Source organism: Gossypium arboreum, chromosome 13 (assembly GCF_025698485.1).
Source record: "Gossypium arboreum isolate Shixiya-1 chromosome 13, ASM2569848v2, whole genome shotgun sequence".
Classification (NCBI taxonomy): domain Eukaryota; kingdom Viridiplantae; phylum Streptophyta; class Magnoliopsida; order Malvales; family Malvaceae; genus Gossypium; species Gossypium arboreum.
Genome location: NC_069082.1, coordinates 562,167 through 575,294, shown reverse-complemented (window position 1 = coordinate 575,294; position 13,128 = coordinate 562,167). Strand labels below are relative to the sequence as shown.

The 13,128-nt window shown below is 32.9% G+C and overlaps 3 protein-coding genes across 7 annotated transcripts; 2 read left to right on the top strand and 1 right to left on the bottom strand.

The window, feature by feature from the left end:
• The first annotated feature begins 495 nt into the window (after positions 1–495).
• On the top strand, positions 496–2,457 carry LOC108462363 (uncharacterized). The gene has a single exon (XM_017762318.2). The coding sequence runs from the start codon at positions 496–498 to the stop codon at positions 2,455–2,457; it is 1,962 nt and encodes a 653-aa protein (XP_017617807.2).
• Positions 2,458–4,012: 1,555 nt separating this feature from the next.
• LOC128286680 (uncharacterized) lies at positions 4,013–6,463 on the bottom strand. 5 transcript variants are annotated; one of them, XR_008277304.1, is made up of 5 exons: positions 6,025–6,463; positions 5,522–5,724; positions 4,958–5,002; positions 4,433–4,524; positions 4,013–4,337 (listed from the first exon to the last, which is right to left on the bottom strand). XR_008277304.1 is itself a non-coding variant. In XM_053024051.1 (5 exons), the coding sequence occupies exons 2-5, from the start codon at positions 5,549–5,551 to the stop codon at positions 4,216–4,218; spliced, it is 306 nt and encodes a 101-aa protein (XP_052880011.1). In that variant the 5' UTR covers positions 5,552–5,724; positions 6,025–6,463; the 3' UTR covers positions 4,013–4,215. The 5 variants fall into 5 exon arrangements, 3 of the variants coding, with proteins under 3 accessions (XP_052880011.1, XP_052880013.1, XP_052880012.1); XR_008277303.1 differs by having other exon boundaries at positions 4,013–4,334; XM_053024051.1 differs by having other exon boundaries at positions 4,013–4,354.
• Positions 6,464–7,858: 1,395 nt separating this feature from the next.
• On the top strand, positions 7,859–10,077 carry LOC108461457 (dynamin-related protein 4C-like). Its single transcript, XM_017761309.2, has one exon. The coding sequence runs from the start codon at positions 7,984–7,986 to the stop codon at positions 10,045–10,047; it is 2,064 nt and encodes a 687-aa protein (XP_017616798.1). The 5' UTR covers positions 7,859–7,983; the 3' UTR covers positions 10,048–10,077.
• The last annotated feature ends 3,051 nt before the right edge of the window (positions 10,078–13,128 follow it).

The window sequence follows — 13,128 nt, the reverse complement described above, 5'->3', positions numbered from 1 at the left end:
AGAAACAACTAATAAAATACTCTAAAATCAATATTTTATTAGTACACTAAATTTTTATTCTAATCACTATAATAAATTAAATAGATTTTAATTTTCAATTAAAATGATAATTTAATTCAATTCTTCTTTTTAGAATAATTTGATTTTTTAAATGATCCTTAATAGAAAAATTAGTTTCATCAAAGTATTTTTTCTTTACATACAAACAATACCAAAATACATTCCACATCCATATTTATTATCTAATCCACAAAGCAAGAAATAAAGGAAAAAAATAGTAAGCATATATTTTTAGTTTTAACTAATATTCTCTTACTTAGCATACACTCAAACCTATTGCATCCCATTCATGGTAATTATAAAGAAGAAACATATATAGGCAAAGCAAAGTACCATAGCAAGTTAAAAGAGACTCATACAAATAGACATTTGGAATCTCTCCCTTCTAGTTTTCTTCTTTCTTTTAGTTTCGAAAGAGACAGATAGGAAGGAGAAATGGAAGAGCTAAAGAACTATGGGCATCAACATCCACTGTTGATGTTAAATGAAAAGCAGTTGATTGACAATGGCAATGGAGTTGTTGATTGCTCAAGGTGTGCGGAGAAGGTGTCAGCTCCATGTTTTAGCTGTGTGGACTGCTGTGGGTTTTACCTCCACAAGACATGTGCCGAGGCACCTTTGGAGCTTAATCATCCTTTTCATCGCCACCATCCTCTCGTGCTTTTGCAGAATCCACCTTGCACTTCTGATCAAAGGTGCTTTTGCGATTTCTGTGATGAAACATGTGAGAAATTCGTTTACCATTGCTCTTGTGGCTTGGACTTTCACATTAAATGTGCTTTGTTTACATTTAATATTGGTGAAAGAAATTTGAAAGAGCTTGAGCATGTTGCCCTTGAGGATCCATCGTTTTCCTCTAAAAACGATGGTGGAAACCTCGGTAACTGCTTTGTGTGTTGGGAACCATTAGAAATTTATACATACTTCTCTCTTGATTGTGGGTTTAATCTGCATAAGAAGTGTGCTGAGCTTTCTCTCAAATTGAACCATTTGTGCCATCGCAAACATCCTCTTGTTCTGCAATTTAATAGTGAACGGCTTTCTTGCAAGACATGCCAAGTAACTCCAGAGAGAGGACTTGTGTACGGTTGTTCACCTTGTAAGTTGGCTATTCACATTGATTGTGCATCGCCAGTACCAGTTATTGAAGATAAAAGTCATCAACACCCATTCACCTTGTTTTGGAGACGAATTCCATTCATTTGTGATGCTTGTGGCATTGAAGGACACCATGTTGCCTATACATGTGGTACATGCAGTATTATGGTCCATAAAAAATGCATTTCATTGCCACGTATTATCCAACACACGTTGCATGTCCATCGTGTTTTTCACACGTATTTCATTCCCAAGGAATATTTTGAAAGTTTGAATTGCATGATGTGCCACGAAGTTGTCGATACAGAACTCGGTAGTTACTTCTGTGCAGATTGCGATGTTATATTCCATGTGAATTGTGCATTGAAAGAAAAGGAGTGGTATTGCATAGTTTCACAAGAAAATGGAGATGACAAGTCTCGTGATAAACCTGTTAACTCCATCACTAAGGTTCTTGAGAGGAATGATGCTGGAGAAGCCACAGTAATAGAACATTGCAATCATGAGCACTACTTGATGTTAAGTGACAATATCAGAGAGCATGGTGATAAATGTTGTGATGGGTGTTTGTTATTGATCTCCGCTAAGTTCTACCATTGCTCGCGGTGTGATTTCTTTCTTCATAAATCTTGTGCTGAATTGCCTAAGATGAAGGTTTTTTCAAAACATTTTTGTGGAGAAATGCAATTTTTTTCTGGATCAAAACCCTTCATCCTTAGTTCAAACGGCATGTTCAAATGTGTAGAATGCGGGGTTCTTTCTAATGGATTTTCTTATAAATGTAATGAATGTGGAAATCACATGTGCCTTCGATGTTTTGCTCTATGTCTCCAAGATGCTGTAAAAATTCCAGGGCATAAACACCCTCTCCTTTTCTATTATGATTATGAGGAGCAGTGTAGTGCTTGTGGGAGGGATATCATTGTCGCATTTTGTTGTAAGGATTGTAATTTTCATTTATGCGGTTGGTGTGTTCTGCTACCAACAACAGTTAAACACAAATGCGATCATCATATTCTTACACTCACTTATGACAAGATTAATGATTATGTAAAATATCATTATTGTGACATTTGTGAGGAAGAAAGGATCCAAAGCACTGGTTTTACCATTGCAAAACTTGTGACACTTGTGCTCATGTGGATTGCGCATTTGGAAAACATCCATTCATCAAACTCGGGAGCACCTTCAACTATGAAGACCATCCACACCCTGTCACTTTTATCAAGAAGATTCATTACTATCCTGAATGTGATAAATGCGGTAAGCCTTGTGACGATATTTCTATTGAATGTGTAGAATCAGAATGCAAGTATATTGCTCATTGGGAATGCTACTGAAAATTGCAGTTTCACTTTCACAAAGAAACCGTGTGTGGTTGTTGTTAAAGGCTGCTACTTTTCAATTGTGTGTTTAAACAATGTAATGTTTTTAGTTTGAAAATTGCGAGATTTGAACTGCTTATTTGTATAAATATATAATAATAAAATTGATATGATTTGCTTATTTCTTCTTTAATTTTCATATATTATTTTTGTTGCATGCTAAGTAAAATCATAATAATAGTATGTTAATTATTTTTTTCCCTTAGATTCCATGAATAATTATTGTCCTTATATGCTACCTTCCATATTTATATAATTTATTATAGTTGGATATGAAAATTTTGCTTAGCTTAAAACTTAAAATTAGTCTATCAATTTTTTTAAAATATGTTGTTATTATTTATATTGATACAAAATTTAAAATTTAGTTTATGTACTTAAAAGCTAACTCGACACCAATTCAGTTAGGAAAAGTATTAAAACTCAAATTTCAAACGATTAATAAATATTATCATAGGGTGTTTTTGTATTTTTACATATTTTTATAAAAGTATAAAGAGTAATTTAAACTGAGGAAAATAAGCAAATGATGCGATTTAAACATTTTCATAAGACATCAATCAACTTAAATTTTAACTTTACCATTTCAACCAAAGTTTTATTGTTATTTTATATGAATTTTTACATAAAATTGGTTTATCACTCACATCTTATTCTATGTATTTATACTATTTTTAAGAGTGACTTAGTTAGTGTGACGAGTCAACTCGACATCAATTTTATTAGAGAAAGTACTAAAAATCAAAATTTTAAATAATTAATAAATATTATTATAGGGTTTTTTTGCATTTTCATATATTTATATAAAATTTATAAAAAATTTGAAAATTATGCGAATAGTGTTATTTGAACAATGCATCAATCATCTTAAATATTTAGCTTTACAATTTTAACTAAAGCCTCATTATTTTGTATGAATTTTTATATTAAATTTGTCTATTACTCACATTGAGCTTTATGTATCTATATAGTTATTTAACTGTGAGAGAGTTGGTGTTAGAAGCAACTCGACACCAACTCATTCAGAGAAAGTACTAATAAACTAAATTTTAAATGAAACATAAGTATTCTTAATCAAATGTATTTACCTATTTAAATCTTTTTATTCACAATTTAATCTAATTTATTTTATTTTATTTTAATTTTGTACATATTACGTACATATTTATTATTATTATTAATTTCAAACCATATGTTTAATTATTTATTGAATTTTATTTTAAATACACATTTTATTCTAAATATGTTATTTTCATAGGTATATGTTGTGGTTAACCACAAAAGCTTGTGATCGAGGTGCGCATAACAACTCAAAGAGATTATTTGATTAAACCGAACTTACTTAACCCACTAAGATTGACCCTATTTTTGGATATTTGGAAGCCTGTCCTACTTGAAACTTGGTGCATTAATAACTTGTATTATTAATATACCAATGTGACTATATAATACTAATATTATCAATAGAATTTTCTAATAGATAGAAGAGATTTAAGTTTGATAAATTATATATTATTTTATCCAACCCAACATATCCCTTTACCCATTCTATTCTATCAACCAGACTACATAAAACTAAAAAAGATATAGACAAAAAGATGCTTCCTCTATAGCCCTTGTCACTTAACTGTGAAACCTCCATAGCCATTGCCACTGCCAAATGACTTGCCCATTACAAATGGATCAAAATGGAAAACTTTTTTTTTCCCACTATTGCTAGTTGGATAAGGTCCCATTGACATGAAACACAAACCAGAACATCTTCAAGTTCCGCCCTCGATAGCAGTTTCCCTGCTTCATGAAGCTCATAACTTAGCGGTGTTGTGCACAATAGATGATTGCGGTTAAGTTAGGTAATCGAACTGAAAAGTGGGGAAGACTTCGATTACCATTCAGTTGTGTTTAAGCTCTTGAATCCTCTAGAGTGGTATGGTTCATCTTCATCATCAGATGTCTCATAGTACCCATAATCTTCATAGAACTGTAAATTTAACGAATAAGAGGTGGCAAAAGGGAGGGGGGAACTAACATAATCAATCATTACAATCACTGAAGCTAACTCAACTCTAACTAAGTAAACAAAATAAATATGGGGAGAACCCACACATGGATTTATACATAGTGAATCTCGAACTTGAGTGCTCAAAGGTTTCAGGGTCTTTACATTACCAACACAATCAAGGCTTTATTGGCGACTAACTAACTAAATAGAAGAAATCTAGAGCGGAATACATACATGAATTACATATGGTGAAACTCAAACTTGCGTGCTCAAAAGTTTCAGGGCCTCAACTTTGCCAATGCAGCCGAGGCGTCATTGGCAGGAATGACATAGTTTAAGCGCAATTAGATATACAATACGTAAATTTATCTATATTTGCTATGTTTTTTGTGTCCCAAACATATATACAAACCTGATCAAATTTCCCAACGATTGCTGAATCAGCCTCATCATCCACCTAAAGAAAAGAACTCGTTAATAACTTCAAACATAATGCAAAACTTCGTTCCATTTTGATGTTTGAACAATAGATAAGCTAACTTTCAAGTTCAAAAAGAGGAGCAAATAAGCACAAGAACAGCAAAATTTCGACAATCGATTAGGGTGAAAGATTCAGAGAAGCTAATTATCAGATAAATCACAGCTATCATATATCATTCTTACTTTTGTGGAAAAAATTAAGAAAAGATACTAATTCTTACTAAAAAAACATTGAGAAGCAATTGTGATGAGAATAATTGACAACGATAGGGGGAAAACCGAGTGGCAACATAGATTACGTAAAGATGAGAGGATCATGAGTTCAAAATCATGCATCTTTAGTATGCCTTAGTATGACCCTATTCAGGGTTCTGAATTAAGAATCTACAGAACAAGTTCTATGATCAAATATTCAGAACGTATCAACATTGATACGAAAGCACAACAAACGATTTCACCAATTACAAAACATTCATAAACTCTGAATCCCAGTTACCTTTATAATATTTTTCTCCGCTTCAGTCATATCCTTCGTGTAGGCTGACTGCAACTTTCCAGCTTGTGTAACATATGGCTTCCTCTCCTATTAAAGAAAATACTCTGATCGATACCTCCTCGCTCATGTTTTTCGAAGTTTCGAACTCTTTCCGACCAACATCAACCAAATTTCCGTTTTTGGTGGCTTCCATAAAGCTTTCCCTAGGAAACAAACCAAACAAAAAGCATAATTCAGTTTACTTTGCACCATTTTCTCACCAACAAACATGAAATTCGAATACATGTATATAATAAGGGGAGTGAGATTGGGTTTTCTAGATTCGAACCAAGAACACATCAACAAAAGTAATTTGCCATTGAACAAGTGGCTTGGTTGACAATATGAAGTTCAAATATGGTTCACAGGTTGAATGTAACAAATTATATCGGCATAAAAATAAACAAAGTTGTGCATTCTATCAAAAGAATATAACGAACTAAGGAAGATCTCTTGGAACCAACATGATCCTTCATGGTTGCTTGCATGAAGATTTGAGGGACCAAAAGAATCCGAATGTTCTTATGCCTTGCTTTGAGAAAAACGTCTCCTTACTAATGCCGCACTGTTTTGAAGAATTCGATGCTTGCTTGATCGGGAGTCGGCTATGCAGATACGCCATGTATATTGCAAGAAGCAAACTAGGAAGCTAACTATAGGGATGGAGAAGGTTCGACACCGCTGAGAAATCTTTGTTAAGCTTTGAAGATGGAGAAGGTTCAGAAGAATCTCCATGGTTGGTTTTCAAGGCAATCTTTTATTCCGTTTTGGCTATACAGGGCATTTGTTTTGGGGAAGATGAGGATAATGGCTGGCATTCTCTGATGAGTTTTTTAGTATTCGGCTTCGGGTGGGTTTTCTGGAGTTAATGGTTGACGTCTTTTCATTTTGCTGTAGTGTGCTTTTATGTTCGACTTTCCTGAGCCAAACATTTATTAATGAATATCAGTTTTCGATGAAAAAAAAAATATATTCTAAAGTTGTCTTTTTTATAAAATTAACTTAAAAAATTTAATTAATTATATAAATAATTTATTTTTAATTAAATACGAAAATAACTTAAAATTTACAATGAAAATTAGTGGAGCTAAAGAGTTTAGCACCACCAACATGTCACGTCAGTAATTAGGATAAAAATTAATTTTTAATAGAGCTATATAGAATTATGTCACTTATATAAATTTTATAAATACTAAGAAAATATTATAATTTTGAGAAAATAAAGGACCTTTAAAAAAATTCCTTTTTAATAGACCCAAATAAATTGGAGCCACCCGTTGCTTGTACCTTTTTCCTTTTCCAAAGTTCCTGCTACATTTTACTTTTAAAACTTTAAATATATTAAAAAAATTATCTTTACCAATTAAAAATATATTAAAATTTTAAAATTGGTACTACTTAAAATTTGTTTAATATGTTTAAAATTTTAATATACTTAATATATTAAAATATATTAAAATTTTGAAATTAGTTATATTCACCATTTTCTTTAACATATTTAAAATTTTAAATATATTAAAAATCTTTTTCTCTTTACCTATTAAAAATATATTAAATAAATTAAAATTTTAAATAAATTTTAAAAATATATTGAATATATTAAAATTTTAAAATTAGTTATACTTAACATTTTTAAAATATTTAATTTTTAAAATATATTAAATATATTAAAATTTTAAAATTTGTTATACTTAACATTTTTAATATATTTAAAATTTTAATAGATTTAATTTATTTTAAGTTTTTAAAATTTTAACTATATTAGAAAAATATTTTTATCTTTACCTATTAAAATATATATTAAGTATATTAAAATTTTAATAAAATTAATTATACTTTAACATTTTTTAATATATTTAAATTTTAAAAACTTAAATAAAATCACATTGGAAACTAGTGGCACCAACTTATTTGACTCTATCAAAAATAATTTTTTTAGTCTCTCAATTTTTCAAATTATAGTATTTACCTGATATCTACAAGAGTAACACTATTTTACATAACTCTATTAAAAATTAATTTTTTATCCCGATTATTGACATGGCATGTTGATGGCGCCAAACCTTTTACTCTATTAACTTTTACTATAAATTTTAAGTTATTTACGTGTTTAATAAAAAAAATGTGTCATTTATATAATTAAATAAATTTTTTGGTTAATTTAATAAAAAAAGCCCGAAAGTTTTCCATTCCCATTGTAGCTTTCTTTGCCTGTTTTCTTGGGGTTTGGTATAGGATGCTATCGCTTTACTGTTCCTATTTTTGATGCTTTACCCTATTTTAATTTTCATTATAAAGCCAAACATGCTTCATTGAATTTGTCTTCACTTTAGTTGAAGTTTATTGCTTTCCAACTTCCAACGAAAAAACCATCTAAAACATCAAGTTTCGCCAATTCCCACTCCTGTCTCGACTTCTAAAAAATGGGTAGCTATGATGAAGCTGATTCAGGGAACATTGTTGTCATCAATGATTATGAAGATTCTCAACTAGCAACTCCTCCTATGGAACAACCTAAGGTGGTGGGAGCAGCAGCAGCTCAAGCCCCAATTATTTCATCATACAATGACAAAATCCGACCTTTGCTTGATGTCATCGACAGGCTCCGGCTGCTCATGGTGATGAAAGAAGGCATACAGCTCCCCACAATTGTTGTGGTTGGAGACCAGTCATCAGGCAAGTCTAGTGTTCTTGAATCCTTGGCTGGTGTTAACCTTCCTCGTAGCCAGGGCATTTGCACCAGGGTACCTCTCATAATCAGGTTGCAGAACCATGCAAGTCCAAGGCCAGAGCTCTACTTGGAGTACAATGGCAAAATGGTCCCAGTGGAGGAACCCCAGATTGCAACAGCTATAAACAATGCAACTGATGAGGTTGCAGGCCCGGGTAAGAGCATATCTAACATCCCTTTAACTTTGGTGGTGAGAAAAGATGGGGTTCCTGATCTTACCATGGTTGATCTCCCTGGAATTACCAGAGTTCCTGTCCATGGTCAGCCTGACAACATATATGAGCAGATCCGGGACATCATCATGCAGTACATAACACCAAAGGAAAGCATTATCCTTAATGTTCTGTCGGCTACGGTTGATTTTTCAACTTGTGAATCCATTAGGATGTCACAACAAGTGGACAAGAATGGTGAGAGAACTCTTGCTGTGATTACTAAAGTAGATAGGGCCCCTGAAGGGCTTGTTGACAAGGTTACTGCAGATGATGTGAATATAGGACTTGGTTATGTTTGTGTTCGGAATCGGATTGGTGATGAATCCTATGAAGAAGCAAGGAAGGAAGAGGCTAGATTGTTTGAAACTAATGCACATTTGTCATGTATTGATAAATCAATTGTCGGTGTTCATGTTTTGGCTCAAAAGCTTGTCCAAATTCAAGCTAAAGCAATTGCAAAGTGCTTGCCAGAGATTGTTAAAAACATTAGTGCAAAGCTGGATGCAAATGTTTCAGAGCTAGAGAAAATGCCAAAGGCCTTAACTTCTATTGCTGATGCCACTCAAGCTATGATGAGGATCATTCAAGCAGCTAAAGAATCCCTCAAGAAACTTCTTTGGAGAGGGGAATTTGATGAATACCCCGAGGACAACACGAAGCACGGGACTGCTCGGTTTGTCGAAATGCTGAACCGGTTCTCCGATGAGCTTCACAACTGCGAGGAAAGTAATCTGTCAAAAGACTTTCTCACAGAAGAGATCAAGGTTTTGGAAGATGTTAAGGGGATCGAACTACCGAACTTCCTTCCCTGTGAAGCATTCCTTCGTATCTTACGGAGAAAAGTCGAGAGGATATCGTATCTCCCTATCAAATTCACTGAAAAGAATTGGGATTACGTAGACGATGTGGTGATGTCTGTTTTGACGCGCCACTCGGAAATGTATTATCACCTCAAGGTAGCCGCGAAAGGAGCTGCTCACAACCTTGTTCAAAAGCTGCGGGAGCAATCAATCAATTGGGTGAAAGAGATTGCAGAAATGGAGAAGCTAACAGGCTATACATGTAACCCTGATTACATGATGGAGTGGAATAAGCTCATGAACCAAAAAGACCATTTCATAAACCAAATATCTGGAACAAATATGCGGCCGCTGCCTTGCAGTGTGAATCTCCAAGGTTTCGGGGAAATCCAAGTCGAACATCTCAGACAACACTCGAATGTTTCGATCCTGCAACAAGCTTTCGACTTGAAGATGAGAATGGTTGCTTATTGGAAGATATTTAAGGTGAGATTGGTTGATTCCATGGCATTGCATTTACAATACCGTGTTCATAATCTTGTAAACAATGACATTGATGAGATTGTGAAGGAGCTGATGGGACCAGAAGGACATGGGATAGAGAAGATGCTGGTGGAATCTCCTGCCGTTGTTGCAAAGCGTGAGAAGCTTAAAAACAGCATCAAGGTGTTAAAGGAGTCCAAAGATAGTGTGGCCAAGATCATGGACAGGATTGTTCTTTATGATGCTTATTTGGTTTAATATTTTCACATAAAATTTCGGTCATCATCATGGTTTGCTTATTGCATGTTTTAAGTGTCTGTATTCTATATTTATAGTATAGATTATTAAGAATTGAAGATTATATAATAAGGTCACAACTACTGTGACGGTTAATTTGGGGGGTTAGTTTTCTACTTTGTTTTATCTTTATTTTTTTGTGTTAATTTACTGTTGTAAACATTTCATATCTCTATTAAATCTTATTGCTTAATGGAGGTGGCTCAACATCATTCTTGACCACATTCCACAAATCATGTGCTTGAAGGTATGTCTTCATCTTTAACCACCCAAATGTGGTAGTTCTCTCCAGCAAACACAGGTAGTGGAAGTGGTGTGAAGCTCATTCTGCTGAAACAAACTCAACAGCTTCTTGTTTCTTTCTTCACAAAAATAATAAAAAAACAACCAACAATAGAGGCCCTCAAAGATGATAGGCTCTCCGATTACCATTTGTTGGGATTTTGGACAGCAGTTTTCATATTTCATCGGGAAAAAGTATCATGTATCTTCTTCTCTCTTATTCTATCCAATAAAAAATACCACAAGTTGGGATTATTTTTGACAGAAAACAAAGGAGAGTTGAAGCAAAGAACAAAAGCCAAATGAATTTGAACAAGATCATCTCAAAATTGATCTTCAAAATCAGATCTTTTTCATTGACTTGAGAAGTATTTACATTACAATGAAATATGTGTTAACATTAATGGAAGACAATTAATAATGGTTGCCATTAACATTAATGGGAGACAATCAAAAGTGACAACCACCAACTTTGGAAAAGTGGCATGGGATAATTTTTTTTGGTCCTTGAGATAATGGGCTATTTATAGTTTGGTCCTTGAACCTCAACTATAAATAGGCCTTCTCATTTCTCATTTCATTATCCCAACCAATCTTTCTCTCTTAGTTTCCTCTCTTCTTCCATTTGAGAATTCTTAAGGAATTCTATTTGTTTGTAATATTTTGAAGATAGTAAAGTTATCATCTGGTGTTAGTGCCCGAGGACGTAGGTATAATTTACCGAACCTCGTTAAAATTCTTGTGTTCTTTTTGTCCTATTTTTCTTTCAATATTTGAGGGTATAATAGTAGTATTTAATTGTGCTATTAAATTACTATAGAAGGGATATTCTGACTAAGGAAAGACTTGGTATTTAAGAGATCCTTGTGATCCACCTCTCTTCCCTGGGAATTGAACTTTGTGTGATTTTTTAGTACAATAATTTACACGCTTCCGACCCTATTGGAACAACAATATGGCAGTTACCTAATGCATAATATGACCAAACAAAGATTGAATTTCACACAAAAGAAAGCTGGCATATCAGCCATTACATCAAATCCAAATCTAATCCTACTAACTTTGATGACAAGTTACAAAGAAACTAAGTTTAGTTACATAGGAACAAAATGAACTGTTGCACTTGGTTTAGCACCAAAGCTGGTCTGCATGTCGAGCTGCTGCTGGTACTCATGTTGCATTGCAGGCCAAAATTTAACACATTCATAAACTCTGAATCCCAGTTACCTTCATAATATTTTTCTCCTCTTCAGTCATATCCTTCATGTAGGCTGAGTGCAACTTTCCAGCTTGAGTAACATATAGCTTCCTCTCCTATTACAGAAAATACTCCGATCGATACCTCCTCGCTCATGTTTTTCGAAGTTTCGAACTCTTCCCGACCAACATCAACCAAATTTCCGTCCTTGTTGGCTTCCAGAAACCTTTCCCTAGGAAACCAACCAAACGAAAAGCATAATTCAGTTTACTCTTTACCATTTTCTCACCAACAAACATGAAGTTCAAATACATATATATACATATACATATATAATAAGGGGAGTGAGATCGGGTTTTCTAGATTCGAACCTTGAACTTAATGTCAACCAAGAACAAATCAACAAAAGTAATTGCCATTGAACAAGTGGCTTGGTTGACAATATGAAATTCAAATATGGTTCACAGGTTGAATGTAACAAATTATATGGACATACAAATAAACAAAGTTGTGGCTTCTATCACAAGAATATAACGAGCTAAGGAAGATCTCTTGGAACCAACATGATCCTTTATGGTTGCTTGCATGGAGATTTGAGGGACCACAAAGAATCCGAATGTTCTTATGCCTCACTTTGAAAATACGCCTCCTTACTAATGCCGCACGGTTTTGAAGAATTCGATGCTTGCTTGATCGGGAGTGGGCTATACAGATACGCCATGTATATTGTAAGAAGCAAACTAGGAAGCTAATTATTGGGATGTATCAAATTAGTTAATTTATTATTAAATGAATCAATTTAGTCCATGTATTTGTTAAAAAGAATCAAATATTATTAAATTGTGACAAAATTAACATTTAATGTATAAAAAATATCTAGAAAATTATTATTTTTTAATTACAGTTCAAGTTTAAACCATGTTTGTTTGAATCGGACTGGATTGGTCGGTCAAACTGATTGGAAACCAACCGTGGTACCGGTTCAAAGAAAGACACTAAACTGATTGAACTAGAAAAAAATTTGGTTGAACCAATTTTTTTAATATTTTTATTTTTTATAAATTTTTAATAATTTATTTAATCGAACAAGTTGGACTGATTAGACTCACAATTCGGGACTTGATCAATTCTACCATCGGTTCGGTTTTGAAAACTTTGTTCCAAACAAAAAATTTAATTTACAAAACCATAAAACTTTAAAAATATTAACGAAATCAGAAATGTTATTTTTAAATAATAAATGTTAACTCTATTCTAATTTTGTCTTATTTAATTTTTTAATAGTATAAAGACTAAATTAATTCATTTAATAGTAGAGAGACTAATTTGATTAGATCCTATGTAATAGAGAGATCTTTCAGATACATTCACATGGCTATTTTATTTAACAATGACCCTATTAAGATTGAAGTGGTTGAGCAAATGCCGAGCAAGTTAGAGCCTTTTCTATTAAAGATTATCTTAAGAAAGCCGATTGGTGGCTCAATAATTGTATAATTAGTCTATCTAACTTTATTATTTCTTTAATTTACTAAAAAATTTAAAAATCAAAATTTTATTAG